The sequence below is a fragment of the Pleurodeles waltl genome, chromosome 6 (assembly GCF_031143425.1).
Source record: "Pleurodeles waltl isolate 20211129_DDA chromosome 6, aPleWal1.hap1.20221129, whole genome shotgun sequence".
Classification (NCBI taxonomy): domain Eukaryota; kingdom Metazoa; phylum Chordata; class Amphibia; order Caudata; family Salamandridae; genus Pleurodeles; species Pleurodeles waltl.
The window spans coordinates 970,609,445-970,629,269 of record NC_090445.1 but is presented as its reverse complement, the minus strand read 5'-3'; the positions used below and the strand labels follow the sequence as shown (position 1 = coordinate 970,629,269).

Here is a 19,825-nt window from a genome sequence, read left to right as displayed (position 1 = left end):
GCCCCCCCCCCCCCCCCCCCCAGATGAGCCTTACATAAATAGGCCAATCTGCCCCCGGGGGGAAAGAAATGGTCTAAAATAAAATTGCCCCCTAGGGGAGCGACCCTTGCCTAAGTGGTTGCTCCCCTTGCGTGTAACTGACATTAAAAAAATCCCTAATGTCTAGTGGTTTCTGCCCCTGTTGGGGGCAGACTGGCCTAATAAAAATAAGCTGATCTGCCCCCAAGGAGGGCAGAAATGGCCTCTAAACAATTTGCCCCCACAGGGAAGCAACCCTTGCCTAAGGGGTCGCTTCCCATATGTAAAAATAAAAAAAAACAATAATTATCCCCTGTCTAGTGGCTTCTACTCCAAGGGGAAGATCGACCTATTTCATTTAGGCTGATATGACCCGGGGGTGGAGGGGGCTCAGAAAAGGCCTAATAAAACAATAGCCCCCTGGGGAGCGACCCTTGCCTAAGGGGTTGCGCTTCCCTTATAATAATAAAGAAAAAAATCCCTGGTGTCTAGTGGCCATTCCTGCAGCCCGATCGCTATGCGATCGGGCTGCAGGAACGCTCAGAGAGACATGAAAAGGAAAGGAAAAGCCTTTACTTTTCATGCCTCTCTGACTTCCCCTGCCCCGTACCGAGGAGAAACTAATCTGTTTCTCCTCTGATCGTGCTGAAAGTCATGCTTCCAGCGCGACGGAGACGACCTCTGATGAGGTCAGCGATTGATCATGCACTGACGTCATCAGATGTCACTGGGGGCATGGGTGGAAATGGAAGCGATTCCCCTTCCATCCCTGCCTTAGGCCCACGGGGGGGGGGGAATGCTAGCTCTCCTCCCATGGGCCTGGTGCCGGATGTAACGTTATGTCCTCGACACCCGAGCGGTGCTGCCGAGGACGGAACCGTTACGTCCTGCGCACCCAAGGGGTTAACAGTGAAGTCAAGCAAACACATGGAATCTCATACAGATGCAAGTGACCAGAACTACAGGAGATTAATGTGTTGTGATTTACACAGAGAGATAGGCTCAAGGGGGATTTGGAAGCAGGAAGTAAAAGTGTCACTGAGAAAGAAGCTGACCTCAAGCTCAAGGAGAACGCACAGAGGAATACCATGCCAAGTGAAGTAAGCAGAAGGATACAAAGGAGATGGACACAGAGGTCCGAGATAATCAGCTGGCAGACTCACTGCATCCTATGAGTACTCTGATGATTCAGCTGTTGCAGCCATCAGGGAGCGACAGGCATTGTGTCCCCTACTGCTGTTGCCCTGAGGGCATATCGCTGTTTCAGGTGAGTACTGAGTCAATATTTGACAGAAATGAAATCTAGAATCCCCACAAAGTTCTCATCACAGTGTAATAAGGTTGCATTGCTGCAGCTTTGGAACTCTGATAATCACAGAACCAATGTTTGGCTAATGGCTCTTACAAAAGCATAGTTGTGCTGTCTATCTGTCTGAATAATAATGGTACTAACCTGAAGGCATACTGAAGTACAACAATGTCCCCATATGCTCTACACTTCACTGTGGCTGGCAACGCCTTCAAGATCTGCTACATTGTCTTTAAGGCAGTTATATCAAAGACACAACCCTCCAAGGCAGACACAATCAAGGTCTCAAGTAGCCAGTGTAAGGCATGCAAGCCTTGACATCACCAGGCGACATACCAGGATGTAAAGAAGGAGAAGACCGGAAGATACAACTTCTCCTGCTATTCCCCAATAATTTGGAAGTGCCTCACTGGAAAGATTTTTATAGATCGTCCTCTTCAAACTCAAACAGCACCATATCACAAAGATGTTACACCTACTACACTCCCTAAAACGGATGTTGTTTGTTGAGTGATCCCCTCTGACTATTACCGCAATACCTTCTTACACAGCACAGCACTCAACTGCTCTACAGCTATGTTTGTGATACAAGTAGTCTACACACATTCATACACAAAATGATAATTAATGTATAAAGTGCGCAAATACCAAAAAAAAAGGCATCTTGGTGCTATTTCAGAAACAATATCAGACGGAGGAAGGGAAAAGGTTTTACCTTAACTAATTAATAGCCAGAGGGGAACAGCCACATCCTTAACTGTTTTCTAAAACAAAGCAAGTTGGGCTGTGCACTGAGATGATCCAAGAGAGAGTTCCACTATTAGCAAGTAATGTGGGAAAAACGTCTTCCCCCCCAGTGGGCCTTCTTTATCCTAGGGACTACAACCATATTGGAGGTGCAAGAACGCAGAGTACAAGTGGGAGTATACCACTTAAAGTACTTATGGAGGAAGAGAGGGCCAACCCTGTGAAGGGCCTTGCGGGCCCAGCATAGGGCCTTAAATTTTATCTGCTTCCTTATAGGCAGCCAGGACAAATCAAGAATATTCTGTGAGATAAGAGCAGAACTTAGGGAGATTTAGCAGCACTCGAGTTGCTGTATTTTGGAGCATTTGCAACTTGCTAAGTAAAAGAGGTCACTGAAAGACCTCCAGTCAAGCTAAAAAGTCACTCTTTCTAAGCACACTGCCCTATGGTAGCATATATGCTACATTTAAAGAAAATCAGCACTATGTGGAATTTTAGCAAACATAACATGACTATTTCCTCCACTTCAGGAATTAACAACACTATTTTCCCTCTGGGTAATAACAGTAAGTAAAGTAAATGCTCTTGCAAGGAATTGAAATAGCAAGCACACAATCACACAGGAAAGGTCCATAAAAAACATAGGCGGAAATGTGCAGACTTATTTTGATATTACTTACATTCACACTGTATGACGTCCAAGTTGAATTGCTGTATGGCTCCCATGCTTATCTGTTTTAAGTCAGTGTCCAGCAGCATTTGCGTCATAGATGTAGAAAGATGCTTGCAGGCTGACATGCAGGCGGTCTGAGCAACTTTACCCTATTGAATAAACAAAGAACAGACAAGTAACACACTTTTCTGAAATATACTGTGTGAATTGATTTAAGCGAATTGGTCCTTCAGGCTTTGCATGGCGTGTATAAATAGGGCCACTCTTTGCACTACCAGTCTGAGCAACTACACATTACGCCATTCACTAACGGCCAGCATATATTTCAAGACCACAGCTATTGTTAAACATGCACCAAAAAAGCTTTCTCCCTAGAGTCAAAAATGTATATAAAATGGGCTGGAAAACACATCAAGGGTTTACTTCTAGTACGTGGACTGCTCAATGTATACTCATCACAAATGACACAACTTGACAGACAAAACTTTTAACTAAAAGTTAGGGTGACCATTATATAAACACAAATATGAACAGTTTTGACTGTGTATTTTGTAACTAACTTTCTTCCTAACACTTGAATGATAAATGCTTTTAACAGAAGAAAGGCCCAGATATACTAATATCTGGTTGCAAACTGGGACCAGTATTTTTGTGAGCAGTAATTTTTTTTTTTAACTAGCCTCTGTACTAACAGATCATTTCTTAAAAATCAGAACCGTAGTGGCTTGGAATCTGATCTACTGCATGAAGTTTAATGAGGGAGGTCACAAATTGTGACTCACTACAATTGGATGTCTTCACAGGGATTGTGGCCTGCTGGGGTTAGCGGACAATCGTGTTGGTGATAGCATTTCAATAAAGTAACTTTTTTTTGTTTTAACTGCAGCCCATTTTCCTCAAAGGAAACCATGCAGTGTATAAAAAAACGTTACTTTGTACAGGGCAACAGCTTGCAATGGTGCTGTGAACCACCTCCTACTCCCAATCAAACGTTTTTTCAAAAAGGTGAAGAAGTCCCTAAGGACCACTTTCCTTTTTTGTGAATGGGTTAACCCCCAACCTGGTGGTAAGTAACTTTTAAATAGGTATATGACCACTATTTCAATCCTAAACCATTGATACATATGGATAGGAATCACTATTTGCAAAGGATGCCTACAGCATACCTCTTTCAAATATCGATTCTTTAACCTTTTCTAAACCCATTTTAAGAGCCAGTAAAATGTTACTAAATGCTAAAATTAGTTTATTATATTGCTGAAAACAGTATCTTGGTTGCAAACTCAGAATCACAGTGGTTGCTATAGAAAAACTGCTTTTTACATTTGGCACACAATGTTTTTTCTCAAAATGTGGAAGACAATTTGGCATAATGAATACATTACCTGCCCTACCATTACACTAAGTTAGAGTCCAAACATCGAACTCAGAAGTCGTTATGTGCTCTTCTTTCAGAAATCACTAACATGTCTAGTTTTATAAAGTGTTTAATACGGACAGTGAGCCTGAAGCAAACCGTTCAAACAATGTGGCAAAGAAGGGAAGCTGGTATTAGAACGCAGACTTCTGAAGCACAGTTGACAACTTTGCCACTAGACTACAAAGACTGCCATAATAAAGACACCGCTACTGTGATAACTGCATAGCTGACAGTCATAGAACTAAAAAGTAATCATTTGCTTCTACTTACTAAACATATTTAATATGGGAGAAAAGGTTTAAAGCTATAGTGGCATGATAGATCTTCCTAGCTTTAAAACGAAGGGGGAAACAATCTACTTAAGAGCAGTCTGCAATGACTCACAATGAGTAAATTCTCCATAAATCTTGGGGTCTAGAAACTTGTAAAATGGCAATTGTGTTCTCTAGGAAAAAAAAGTGTTACTAGAAGTTAAAATGTAGAGCAAAAATAACCTTTGATGCCGATTTTACTCCACTACGTTTATCTTTGAAAGTTTGCTATTTTAAGGGAAAATCGCAATGGGATCTATTTCATACTTTGACACAACTGTAACGCATTTTTGTGCTACAAAGAGAGTGGAGTGTTAAACACAGTTTTTGCCGCTGCACAAAGTTTAGAGAGCCTTCAAATTCTTTACAAGTTGGTACGCATAAAAAGTATGGCAAAATTGACAGCATGTAGGAATAATTAAATAAAAAAGTACAAAATATGGCCTTGATAAAGAGCCCTTAGACAGTATAAGATGACATCATCACGTTCACTCCAATGTACATGCAGTTCATTACATATTAAATGATTACTTACAGCAGTAACAGTGGACGATGCCAGTCATTCTGCACTGCTTGATTTGAAAAGACAGGGTACTTAACAAAACTACAAAAAAAACACTAAGCTAGGAGTTGATAACTCTTTCTTGTTCACTTTGTTCAAACCATGAACTACACATGGATTAGTCACTGGGCTCAACTTTGAACAAGCTGTATGAGAAAACCCTCACTTTAAGACCCAAGGAGCAGTGGGAAACCTCATAGCTGAAATTAGATGTTAGTCTCTTAATTGAAAATTTCAAAAGGCAAGTGAGAGTAAATAACATATTTGACAAGAACAGATGAGCTTCGACAAGGAATGTAAAAGACAAAGCAAAAACAGCATGCTCATAATTCCCTCAACCCAATGGTTAATTACAGTGAAAGACGGGGTTTGATTCCCCAGGCAAAACCATATCAATATGAATGGAGAAGGTAAAAAAAAAAGAAAATAAATCAATGGGCTACAGTTCATTTAATTACAATGTGATAGGTCTGAGATGCTTAATGGAAATGTCATTTTGATGTAATGGAACAACCTGTGCGTTTAAGGTTAATGTACTGATCCATCAAGTCAGCTCCATATACTATTTATTTTGCCATGCTAATTGAATAATAGCAGACGTGGATTGATTGGTTGTCATAAAAAAGTAACATTTAATTTACTTTAAACATGAGGATATTCATTTCTTATACACAGGAGATAAAATTGTGCATTATGCATTTCTGGCCAATGACTAAGTTGTGTTTGTTCATCAATAGTGGTGGAGCAGACTAGAATGAGAACAATACAAACACAGATGGCATGAACCATTCTGCTGGAGACCAGTTCTATAAACTTTCTTAAAATATGCACAATTGAAAGCACATCTTTGGAAAAAATGCCTTGAACTCGAGGAGGGCATCCTTTTTAAGATGCAGTGCCTTAAAAGTGCTTATTTTAATTACAAAATTAAGTGAGAATTAACATGTGAACATTAATTATTGGCAGCTATGTACATGGACTACAGGCTTATTGCTCTCAGTTAAAAAGCAATGTAAACAGAAAGCAGTAAATTAACTAGATGTTGACTAAGGAGCGTTATTCTGGTATTTAAACAGGAAAATAGTGAGGTTTTATAAAACACTTCTAGAAGAAAAAATAATTAAGAAACGTATTAGAATTTTTCAGGAATTAAAAATTAGAAGCAAAAATGTTATATCACATGTATCACTTGTTTTTTTTTTCATGAGAACACAAAAATATGCTGTGCTGATTATTATGGTATGAGATTCATTAAAAGGGGACGCTGAATCGTTCACAGTTTTTTTTTTTTTATCATTCAACGATCACAAAAACGCCTGCTAGAAATCAGTAGGCCACCTAAACTGCTCTTTAAATAAAATGCAAATCGTTGTAAAATAAGCAGTACAAATATCACTTCTCGAAATTAATCTAAAACAACAAAGGTGGTATAGGTGCATTTAGCTTTTACATGCAAACATTATTTAACATTTCTTATCATTAGATTCAACAATTACAAACCCGCCAAGTGGGTTAAAGTTCAGGATTTAAGGGACCCGGTTCAAAAAGCAAGACCACCTGCTAGCGGCCTTCAAGGAATCTACTTTCTATACCCTCTAGATCTCGCTGAAACATTAGTTTGCTCAAAAAGAAACTGCACGGACAAACTTCTTATATTTCAAAGGAGCTTGAAAAAAGAATCTGCTGACATATAAAACCCTTTCTTTCGTACCCAGAAGCTTTTATTTCTTAAGAACAATTGTAACGAGCAGACGCTTGGCTCCCAGGACATTCCCAAAGGGTCAACCATATGCATCCTTCCATGGCACCTTCACGGTTTTGCTATCTACATCCATGCTAGCCGCCTCAAAAGCAGCTTTCATCATTCACTACAATGTCAGTCAATATGATTTATGGACGGCATTCAACAAAGTCAAAGTATACACAATGAGAAATATGACTACAATCTGCTAATTTGTTTTGTATTGAGCCACTTAAGAGTCAAAGACCTGATGTCAGCCTGAAACCAGCAACACAATTAAGGAGCCGGTGACAGCTTCATCCATCCTCCCTGCCAAGCCACGCCAATCAAAGACAGCGTGAGGGGACATTTGGAAAAAGCAGGAAGAAAGCGCATTCTCAAAGTAACCCATGTAGACTCTTGATTGACAGGTTTTGAATTCAGCGTGTAGAATGGAGCCGGCCTTTCCACAATAGTTTCTTGCGGCAAGCTGTGAATTAAAGCATTTACTGCCAATCAGAAAAACACACAATGAAATAACACTATCAAGCCCACCTCCTCAGGAAATAACAGTCCTTCAACTGAACATTTAGCATCAAATCAATAAACAACCTTAAAATGAAATTTGACACTAAATGAATAAAAGCAAAAAGGGTATCTTTAAGACAACAACTTAGCCGTGGACAAGAAGCGCTCAATTCGCATCAGTATGCAACACATTTTCTAAAACAAATACACCATGTAACTGAAAATCGAAATGCTGACAAACCAGTAAACACAAAACAAAGGCAAGGTTTTTGACATGAATGATGGTTTGAAAGTAAACTTTGAACGTATATTTGCATGTGAACAAAAGAGGAATCGACCCAGACTGCTACCCGTAGCAGAAGACATATTTTTACATTAATTGCCATACATCAATGTCAATTTCCAAGTGTTAGCCTCCAGCTGTGAACTTGCTCGCCTTCGCTAAAACTACTTAAATATGACCCTGTTCAGACACCGAGAACACCAGTTTAAATTATTCTCACGGAATGTCACTATCTCGAAAGCTAGATAAGCAACAAAACTGAAAATGCATTTTTCTGCAGACGTCTATCATTTTAACAACAAAGTTTTGACTTTTATATCCGGCTCTCTCAGCGACGGAAGCCAGACTGCTAATCTGTTTATTAGCCGGATTTTGAGGCCAGTTTATGGAAAATTAGAGCAAGCTGCACACACGTTGTCGGGTTGGATTTCTAAATGATTAACGAGGTCGAAGTATTTTTAATGATAATTTAAACGTGACATGGTCACGTCAAACTAGCCAAATTTAGATGATTTCAATATCATCTGTCTGTTATATATTTTTATTTCACCACCGACTCTCCTTTTAATCCAAAAAGAGGAAAAATGAAAAAAAGAACACTGGAAAAGTCGTTTTTGATGTATTGCTCTTTGGGAACGAGCTTTGTTTGTCACAATGCAAAGTATTATATTTTAAAATCAATGTCTACATATTTTTTGAAAATGGGCCGTTATTAACAGACTGGAAATGTTAGTAGATGTCCTTATAGCCAGAAACTTACTGTTCATTCCATTGTGTACTGATCAATTTAATTTATGGATATATTTTTTTTTAAATGAATGAACCACTGGTGCCATTTCTGGCAGGAACAAGCTGAAATAAGCATTGGCAAAACCAACAGGTCTGGTATTGGCAAGTTAGTGTGACACAAGGCTAGTGGAATATTTTTTTATTGTTTGTTTTATTGCAATTATATGGCACAGAAGTAAAAAAGAAGAAAACATACATCCACCCCAACATGGTGACTACATACTAGCGACACAAATATTACATTTAAAGAAAACCAGCACTATGTGGAATTTTAGCAAACATAACATGAGTATTTCCGAGCTGGCAGTTCCTAGACTGGGCTAGAAGCCGTTTTCAGTTCTAATGCACAACAGAAAAAAGTATGATTATTAGTGAAAATGTACCACTGACCATTACTTACTGTAAGCTGAAGACATAGTTTAAACAGACAAGTATAAAAAAAAAAAAAATGAAAAGGACAAATAATGGAAAGTAGATAGCATTGGCCCACCTACTCTGGCACTGAAGAACAAGTTACTTATCTTCGCTAACAAATTATCTGATAGAGACATATTCTAGTTGCAGATTCCCCCGGTGTCAGCCAAGATCCAGAGATTTTCCCTTGAGCAGTACCCCTGACTGGCGTTAGGTGGCGTTGGTCGATTCCACATCCGTCGTGGTCGCTGGAAAAAAATGTCGTGGGTCGAATATAGGCGCCACCCCGGCGCGCTGACATCATTTTCTTTTCACAACTTTCCATGGCAGAAGCTCTGAGCCATGAAGAACACTGACCCTGTTGCCCCAGCACTAGGTCCCTGAAAGGGAATTCCCTGACCTAGAAATCAATTTACAGAGCGGGGAGGATGGGCAGGTCGGTAAGGAATCTGCAACTAGAATATGCCTCCCTCAGATAACTTGTTACTGAAGGTAAGTAACTTGTTCATCTGATAGAGACTTCTAGTTCCAGATTCCTTACCTTAGAATAGATATTCAAGCAGTACCATCCCTGGAGGTAGGTCCGCGAACCAAGATCATACTAAGAAGTCCTGCAGGACCAAATGGGCAAAGTACCCACCCCTTAGGACCTGACTGTCCAGGCAGCAGTGTTTAGTGAACATGTGCAATGACGCCCACATTGCTGCCTGACAGATATCCTGGACTGGAACTCTGCATGTTAACGCAGTGATTGCAGCTGTTGATCTGGTAGAATGTGCATGCAAACCCTCCGGCGGTTCCTCTTAGCAAAGGAGTAGCACATTTTAATGCAGAGAACAACCCATCTGGAGATGGTTCTCTTCTGCACTGCCTGACCGTTCTTCTCACCCACATAACCAAAAAGAGTTGATCATCCACCTGGAACTCTTTAGTACGATCAAGATAGAAAGCCAATGCTCTTTTTGGGTCCAGGCGGTGGAGTCTCTCCTCTTCCTTAGTGGGATGTGGGGGCACGTGAAAAACAGGCAAAGTGATGAATTGGCCTACATAAAAGGGGGTGACCAACTTAGGTGAAAAGGAAGACATGGTACAAAGCACCACCTTGTCAGGATGGATGGAAATGAAAGGTGGGTTTGAGGAAAGGACCTGCAGCTCCCTCACTCTGTGAGCAGAAGTGATGGCGACCAGGAAGGCAGACTTATGAGTAAGAAGCGGAAGTGGACAATTATGAAGTGGCTAGAAAGGAGCATACATCCAGAAGGTAAGAACAAAGTTCAAATCTCATTGAGGCATTATGAACGAAGGAGGAAACATATGGGTAAGACTCTTCAGGAATCTACCAACAATAGGAAATTTAAACAAAGAGGTTTGGTCAGGTAATCTCACAAAAGCTCAGATGGCAGATAAATAACCCTTGAGGGTGCCCAGAGCAGAGCACTGCTGGGCAGGAGAAGGAAAAAACAAAAGGACCTCAGAAAGAGGTGGAGAGAAACAGTCAACAGACTTGTTTGTACACCATGGGAGAAATTTGTTCCAACGACAGGCGTATACAGTTTTGGTAGAGGGACGCCTGGCTGCCAAGACAACATTACAGACATCGGGCTGTCGGTCAAAAGCTGTCAATTGCCGCCGCTCATTCTACAAGCAAGAAGTTAGAGATTGGACAGGTTCGGGTGGAGAACTGTCCCCTGCTGCTGAGAAAGAAGATCCTCCCAAAGGGGCAGTCTGATGGGATGCTTGATGGCCATGCTCAAGAACTCGGTATACCGGACTCTTCATGCCCAATCTGGAGCCACAAGAATTACTTGGGCCCGTTCGTTCTTAATCTTTTTTAGCACTCTGGGCAGAAGTTGTAAAGGTGCAAAGGAGAACTGAGTTCCACTTGAGACAAAAATTGTCACCAAGCGAGTGCCACATTGGAAACATCAACGTGCAAAACAGCTGACATTGAGAGCTCTATGCAGAGGAGAACAGATCTAACCAAAGGTCTCCCCACTGCTGAAAGAGACCTTGCACCACCTCCGGATGGAGATGCCACTCGTGATGGAGTTGGCATTGAGTGCTAAGTTTGTCTGCTCTGGTGTTCAGAGAGCCCACCAGATGTTGAACCAACAGGGATATGCCCTGATGTTCCAGCCATGTCCAAAGGTGCAGAGCCTCCTGACAAAGGTTCCACGACCCCACCCAGCCCTGCTTGTTGCAGAACAACATGACCGTGGTGTTGTCTGTACACACCTGCACCACTTTCTCTTTTAGAAAGGGAAGGAATGCTTTCAATGCTAGCCTGATCACCCTGGGCTCCAGAAGACTGATATGGAGCCCAGACTCCGCTGGACACCAGACGCCTCTGATCTCTGCCTTTTCCATGTGGCCGCCCCATTCCAGGAGTGACACATTTGTCACTACTGTCACATCTGGCTGGGGAAGGGAGAGGGATCTGCCACTGATCCTAACGCAGTTCAAAAGCCAGATCTTGCTCAGTTCCCTCTGAGATCTGGACCATTTCGGAGAGATTCCCCATATGCTGCACCCACTAGAACTTCAGGTTCCACTGCAGAGCCGGCATATGCCATCTGGCATGTGTCACCAGCAGGAGGCCATGAGGCCCAGCAGCTTCAGAGTCATTCTCACGGAAATCCAGGATAGAGACTGAAACATCGGTATCATAGCCTGAATATCCTGGACTCGCCGCTCGGGAGGATAGGTCTGAAACTGCACTGTGTACAAAACAGCTCAGATGAAAGGAAGCATCTGAGAGGGAGTCAGGTGTGACTTCGGCACATTTATAGTTAACCCCAGCAAATGCAGGAGGTCCGCCGTAGTCTGGAGGTGGGAGACAACAGTCTGGGGCATGCCTGCTTTCAATAACCAGTCGGCGAGGTTTGTGAAGACTGAAACCCCTAACCTGCGCTGATGAGCTGCAACCACCACCATCACTTTGGTGAACACCCAAGGGGCACTGGTAAGGCCAAAGGTGAGCACGGTAAACTGAAAAGGCTCATGGCCTACTGTGAACCGCAAGTAGCGTCTGTGGGCAGGCAGGATGGGGATATGGAAATATACGTCCAGCAAGTCCAACAATATCATCCAGCCTCCTGGGTCCAGAAGGCATAGGACCTGAGCTAGAGTGAGCATTTTGAACTTCTCCTATTTGAGGAGGAGACTGACTGACTGGACGTCTAGGATAAGGTGTAGGGCTTTGTTCTTTTTTGGCACCAGAAAGTAGCGTGAATAACTAGCACAACCTACTTCTGGCACAGGGACCCTCTCTATGGCTCCCTTGACCAAGAGAGCAATGAACTCCTTGCACAGAAGTGCCAGGTGATCCTCTGGCATCCGATTGTAGGATGGTGGCATGGATGGAGGAGTAGTCTAGAAGGGGAGAGAGTAAGCCCTGTGGACTATTTGCAAAACCCACCTGTCTGACGTGATGGACTTCCAGCAGGGTAGATGATGGGGAATCCTGCCTCAGACTGGCCCCTGATGGGTAAGCATCAGACTAGGAAGGTTTGGAGGGTGCAGCGGGAGGGGGGGTGGACTGAGCCGACAGCTGGCTCCCTGATCCACGAGGGCGTTGGATCCCACATCCCCGGCCATGCAGAAGACGGCCAGCATGGGCGGCATGGTGGCTGGAGGTAAAGGGATGTGGTTGGGCATTCCGTCTGTAACCACAAAAGGGGCAAAAAGCAGACTGAGGGGGCTAGGGCAGCCGCTAGGCCCAAGGACCGAGCTGTAGTCATTGACTGTTTAAAGCGTTCGAGCGCTGGCTCTGCTTTGTCTCTGGAGAGATGGGTGCCATTGAAGGACATTTCTATAAGCGCAGCTTGGACATTTTTATAAGCGCAGCTTGGACATCCCCCGAAAAGCCAGACATCCTCAACCAAGCATGGCGCCTCAAGGCCACTGTAGATGCAACTGATCTACGCAGTGAGTCGGTCTTATCAGTCCACATTGTATCGTGAACTTAGCTGCGTCTCTTTCATCAGCAACAGCTTGAGAGAGAATGGCCCAGGCCTCCTCCGCGACCTGTGGCAGAACCTGCGCAACCGTGTCCCATGAAGTATGGGACTAACAGCCCAAAAGGCATGCAGTGTTCACAGACCGCAATGCCAGACAGGAGGAAGAGAACAGTTGCTTCCCAAGCTTCTCCAGTCTTTTGCATTCCCTATCTGGGGGGTGTGGAAGGGAATGCCCCTGAGGATGTAGAGGACTGGATAACCAAGTTCTCAGGGATGGGGTGCTGGGTCAAGAAAACTGGGATGTTAGGCGCAGGCCTATGTCAGCAGGCGATTGCCCTATTAACAGGAGCCCCTGTGCTGGGTTTGGACCAAGTCCTTAACACCTTAACAGGACATCAGTGAGGGCCTCATTGAAGGGCAGAAGGGATTCTCAGTCAGGAGGTTGGTCCTGACAGCCATAGAAGACAGCTCGAGGCCCAGGATCTCAGCCGATTTCCTCACCGCATTGAATATGACGCTCCCTCCTCCGTAGCCACGGTAGGGGGAGAAAGCATACCAACGTCAGGAAAGGTGTCTAGACCACTGGCTTCACTCCAGTCCTGAGCCCAGTCTGTGCGGTCATCAAACTGGTATTCTAAGGGGTCCAACGACCCCCTCCATACTATCACCATATTCGTACCCATAAAAATAAGGGTCAGGATCCAACCTAGGAAGCAGGGACCATTTCAGAATCTGCGTCAAGCAACGCTGGTCCAGCTCCGTGTCAGAGTCGGCAACAGGATAGGGATCTATGTCGACTGTGGGCCCAGGTGGCTTCGGAAGCATTGACATCTGCACCATCGGGGAAAGTCGCAGTGGTACGACCAATGCCGGTGCAGATCCAGAAACGGACCCCTGGGTGCCTTCCGAGCCAAGGTTGAAGCTGCCGGTGTGGAACCTAATGGGGGCCCCTTCCGACCCTGAGAGGCCGGGAGGTGCTCCAGCAGGGTCAGACTGCCCAAAGGTGAAGAGCATGTCCTCACAGAACTCGTGGAGTTGGACAAAGGTGACCCCAGCTCCCAGGAACCCAGGGAAATGCAGAGCCGACCAGGAAGTAGGCTCTGAAGATGGAAACCTAGAGAGACGACGCTCCTTTTCTCCTGCATCCCATCCGACCGATGAGGTGAAGTCCAAGAACGTTTGCTCTTCTTCGACATCTTTTTGTGCTTATCCGTGCAACCCAAAGATTCTGGATGGGACAACAAGTGTGGGCTTCATGAGCAGTCTCTGGACCTTTCTCTCGATTGAGACCAAGAGCGAAGCGGAGCTGAGCACCAGACCACAAGAAGCTCTAGGGACTGCTGCCTCAAAGCTTTCGGGTTCATTGTCCACCAATCAGAGTACGACTTCGGATCGTGGTCGTGCTCCAAACACCAGACACACAGGAGATGCGGATCCGTCACAGACATCATCCAAAGACAGGAGTCGCAGGGCTTGAACCCGGTCTTCCGTGATGACATTAACACACCAGAAAGTCGAAAACTCTTTGACAAAAGTCAAAAAGGCCAGTCAAAAAGTGACTGTGGGGTAGCTCTTCTTCGGATCTGCACGTAGGCTGGGGCGGAAAGAAAAGAACTTACGTCAGTGTGCCGAGGTGACGCCTATTTACAACCGGCAACATCATATCTGACGACCACGACGCTAATGACAGACGTGGAGCCAACCGTCACTACCTAACGACGCATGAGGGTACCTCTCAAGGAAAAATCTCCAGGTTCAGACTGACGCCTGGGAAAAATTCTAAGATAAGGAATCTGCAACTAGAAGTCTCCATCAGAAATGTGCTTCTTTTTAGGCAGATATGCACGTGGTCAGGAGCAAAACTGACTCATGGTTCAAAAAAGCCAACGGATGATCCATTGTCCCATGATGTATGCTAAGGAGGGAGGATAAAATATGCGACTAGCAATTGAACAGACCAAGCGACGAACAGGTCTGACTTAAATTTCATCTATCTATGTATACATTTTTGTATTATTATTTATGATTTTTTTTTTATTACATGCGGTTAGCAAGACAACTGCAGCTGAGTCTAGACCAGATCTAAAAATGGGCCATTGGCTGCTGAAGGATGAAATCAACCATGCATTCAGCTTGAGGTACAAATTGTTGGTTAGCGACTCCTTGGTCACTAAAATGACCCATCTACGAATGTTTTGTTAATATTGTGCATTAGTATGGTTGGCAACTTAAGTAAGGGTATTGCAGATGCATCCCTTTGCAGAGAATATTTTAAGATTTTAGAATATTCTACACAACTAGAACACATAAGCTTAGCTATCCTTGTCATTAAAATAGCTTCTTCAATAACATTGCAGTGATTCATAGGCTCAGCAAGATGCCCTCCTCATGGGATTCTTCCTTGTCAAACACAAGTGCAAATGGTTCTACACAGCAGCAACAAAAATTAAATCTGCTGTTGGCTCTAGTTGATGATGGTGAAGAAAGGATCTTAGTCATCATTGATCTATCAGACCATCAATATAACTGCAGGCAACTGCCTTGCGGCACCCCAACAAAAAGCCACATGAAGGTAAAAGACTGCCAAAAATAGCCTAAAAGTGGCCTTAATGCTGGGGAGCACCTCAGTGAACTTCGGATATAGACTAAAGCCAATGGAAGTCAGCAATATGCTATAGCCTGAATTACATCACTTCTCACAAAACTTTCCCACACCATCAACCAACCCCATTTTCAATATTCTGGCTAAAGGGTAGAGCAGAATTTGGCTTCGGCCTAGATTCTGTTCAGAATCTTTCTTCTCCTGCCCATAAAAAATCATTGGGTTGTAAGTCTCTTACTCCAACTATACTGGCAACAAATAATCAATTTCAACTCCTAAATTTAAAGATGATGAGCCGCCCACTACTATCAGCTGGTGTCCTAATCAATTCAAGCTCAAGCTGTACAAAACTGTGAATGAAGTGAAAGGCCACTGGAATAATGTATTGCCACTTAAGCCCCATCTTCTCCAATTCAGCAATAAAAAACATGAAACAAATTCGATCTTTCTTTTCCTCTAACATCATTCCAGTAGTAAAGGCTAGTCTTTCAAAATCATGCTTCTGAAAATAACTTTCCATACTTACCCATTTCCATGGGAAGCAGCAGTAACCATGCTGATTATCACACCTGCATTAGGCTACTGGGTTTATTGTGTACCTACCACCATACCTCTAAAGAAATTCCAACATGCTACAGCACATTTATTGTCAAATCAGAATTGCTTACAACACTTTATACTGGCCTGGGCAAAATTAACATTATACTGATGTAGTTCACTTAATTTTGGGAATTTCTCGATACATCTGTTAAGTAAAGTTCCCGAAATTATGACATGATGGCATTTTGCGTAATTAAGAGCCATTTGAAGCAAAAATGTAACTTAAAGGGGGCATCCGCCGTAACGCAAATGCATGGGAACAACTGACCATGCATAGCTGTTGCTCGTGGTGTTTTTGCTTATTTGTACTTTTTGTTTTTTAAACACAGGGATACATTGTGGGCTAAAACACAGAGCATAATTTTCCTGAAATTTTGCGTAATTACACAAAAGCAAATTATGCTTATGAAAATTTTGCACACCTCAACTTTGTACCATTTCTCAGATGCCTGCATTGGTTGCAAGTTACAGATCGAATAGACTTGAAGCTTTCTGTATGAATTACCAAACTTAATACATCAGAAGAAAGCAATTACTTTATTACTTAACTGATCCACGACTATCTAATAAGAAGACTTTGGACTTCAATCAAATGCAGTGTGTACTTGAGTGTTTTCACACACCACAGAGTAAAAGTGGACAAGCTGTTTGTTTTAATATTTTCTTGCAGACTGTCTCTGGAATTCGATTCCCATTTTTATCATGGATACCCATAGCCTGTACAAAGCGTTAGAAAATGGCTGTAGATTATAACCACAAGTATCCCCATTAGTGCAGGCAGTGCTTCCTGTACCATAAAAGGACCAGCTTGACTATCGCACCGTACATTCATTATAGATTAGTGGTTGGACGATAAGAACGGTATTCGTTTGCTATAAAAACGTCTTCAATTCAATAAACATTCTTACTATCAAATTAACAATACCATCTGACTAACGTGACAAACTTTACAGCGTAGTTTCACCTTTCAGATTTTTAACCTGCACCTGAATGGTTTAATTACACATACTAATTATGCATTCCTAACAACATACACGTGAAAGTAATATTAATTTAACTATTTGAAAGATAAAAAACCTTCTGCTACTCCTCCCTCACTGTCAAAGTATTTACTTCTCCTTTACACCTAACTGAGCCTGTCGCTGCAGACAGAAGAGCCGAAAAGAGCATTTGTGGCTTAGTCTATTGAGAAAATATCTTTTTGGGGTGCTTTAAACCACTACTAACTACTACCACTTTAAGGGTTGACTCATTTGCATCAAAATGTGAATTTCAAATTAATGTTTAATCATATGCTGGGCTCGGTTCGCAAAGGTACTCGAGCAGTTGCATTTTACTTGGGTACTCAAGTACCTTTATGTACGAGTGCAAACCCACTGGGCTGATTTACAGAAAGTGAATTGCACTCGCACGTGGAAATCCTCGGAACATGCTGTCAAATTGGAGGGAGCTAGTGTGTGTGCACATTGTTTTTTTACTTTTGCTGGTCATTCATTCCTCGAAATCGTTGAACATTTACTTAAAAGGGAGGCGACATTGCTCGAATTGGCGAGAAAGCAGGAGGGAAAAATGGATTTTCGGCGGGAAACAATAACTGTTGTTTCTTGCATTTCCAACAGGGAAGTTAACAGGTGCTAATGCACTTCAGTGTGATATTTCGGCATGCAAAAATGTGCAAACATACGTTTGCCTTTCGAAAATGTGTAGATTTGTGTGTAGTACTAAGCAACTGCAAGTTCCTGGAAGGAATACTGGAAGTCTTTCTAAAGTACCAAAAAGTCAGAAATGTACCAAAAAATGAAGCTCATAGGGTCAGATGTATTAAAATGCAATTTTGCATTTCCAAGTAGCGACCCCATAGAAATCGCTTTTTTAGGAATTCCAAAATGATCTGTATGAAATTACCAATTTCCTAACTGCAATTCCTAATGAGTAGAAATCACTATTAGGAAATCTCAATTGGGAAATCCCACGGCATTTGTTCCAATGGGCCGGTTTAGCATTTCCAAAATAGCTAGAAAATGCTGCACCAAGGATGGCTATGGGCATAAGGCAGCCCATCGTGATGCACCCCAGAAATAGTGTTGCACATGTAGAGCACACATATGCTCTAGGGGAATGTGTGTGCTCTACTGCACTTTAAAAAGCCTCTTTGGGTGTTTTATTTTAATTGCACATGGTTACCATCGACTTGGTGACGGTATTTACATTTCCTAAGTGCCTAATTTCCATTTAGGAAATGCTTTGTACATGTGAATAGGAATCGCAAACAGGTGAACCCTATTTGCGATTTCCTATTTAGGGGATCATAAACTGCCATTTCTACTGGGTAGAAATCGCAATTTGCGACCGCTTATAGGGCTTTGTACATCTGAAATTCCCATTTAGCATTTCTTAACAGCCTGAAATAGCAATTTGGAAGAAATTCAAAAAGCTTTGTACACCTGGCCCTTAGTTATTAGAGCACATAAGGATGACCCACAATGTCTCCTCACTTAGGAATCTTTTAAATATACTTCTAGTAATTTTCCATCTTAAGTAACAAAACTGTAATGCTGCTGAGAACAAAAAGTTGGCCAACGTTTATTGCTACAGGCAACCTGGGTAATTACACTGCAACAGTGTTTCACAACAAAGCATTCCAAAATATTTGCTTATTTAGAGGAAGGTGTATGTTAATGGCTTCATGACTAATGCACGTTTTAATGTGAGTAATACAAAGTGAGTTCTACCAGGAGTTGAGTGGCCAGATACCTAACCAACAATTGAATGCTAATATTTATAATAGTTACCGATTTGTTTTTACTCCTGACAATATGTATCTCCTTTCCAGGAGAATATTCGCTCTCTAAAAGTTAACACAACATAGGAATTACTCTTTATATGTAAAATGTTTCTATACAAATGAAAGTTAATTTTATTGGTACACGAATTTCTCTCATAACACATGTGTATATACCCCAATTGTTAAATGAAAAATGTAATTTGAATTATTCCCAGACAACCATTATTGCATTGCGTATGGAGAATATCTGAGGCACTACGAGCTTTTCTGGAAGTAACTTGTGAGGAACAGAGGGCATTCTCTACCATCACTTGCAATAATAACAAGCTTTGACAGAGCCAGTACGTGTACGTCTTGATGTAATCTGCTAACACATGTACACACAACTATGCTGTTCTGCATGTACAGATGCTGTTTAATACATTCCAGTGAGCCCCATTCGTGGGGAAACTGGCAAAAATAGATTGCTTTCTTAATGAATGAATATGGCAGACAGAGAATTAACTGTGCATAACAGCACGATGAGCGAACATACTTTACTCATGTAAAACAGTTAATTTTGCATTGCAATGGAAGTACTTTCTAGAAGGTGTAATAATGATACAACAGACAACAAATAGCAAGAGGTGAAAGAATATCCGCTTCTGACTGCAGGTAAAGCCCTGCTCAATGTATATTCTAAAAATCAGAAATAATAGTCTTTGAAGACAGCTGCGTCATCAACTACACCTAAAAAAGTATTTTTGTGCTTCGCCGAGGATCAAAGAGCATGCCTGTTACATAAGTCGGTTGAAGAGAAGCGGGTAAGCCCTACTGATTACAATTTAACACGGAGATTTGAGGGACACCCTTAATAAATAAGAAATATTGATGCTTTACACAATCTTAAACATGCCCTTTTCTGTTACCTTGCCATAAAATCAATCCTAGTCTACTGGCCAGCTTCAGAGATTACTCGAGGTAATTATTTTCCTTGCAGGTAAAGCGACACATTGTAAACTTTGCAAACTTCAAGATTACGTAGGTGGTATAAGAATTAAAAAATGTACCTTTGGATTGTCTTTTCTTCTGCAAGAGTAGGAATGAATGTCTCATACTCCATTGT

At 42.3% G+C, this 19,825-nt stretch overlaps 1 protein-coding gene across 2 annotated transcripts in view; it reads right to left on the bottom strand.

Annotated features, from left to right (window-relative positions):
* EXOC6 (exocyst complex component 6) overlaps positions 1–19,825 on the bottom strand; it is a 1,398,320-nt gene that overhangs the window by 410,484 nt on the left and 968,011 nt on the right. For both annotated transcript variants that reach the window (XM_069239815.1, XM_069239814.1), the window contains one exon: positions 2,755–2,896. In XM_069239815.1, the coding sequence (XP_069095916.1) occupies positions 2,755–2,896 (142 nt within the window). The remainder of the gene's footprint in view (positions 1–2,754; positions 2,897–19,825) is intronic.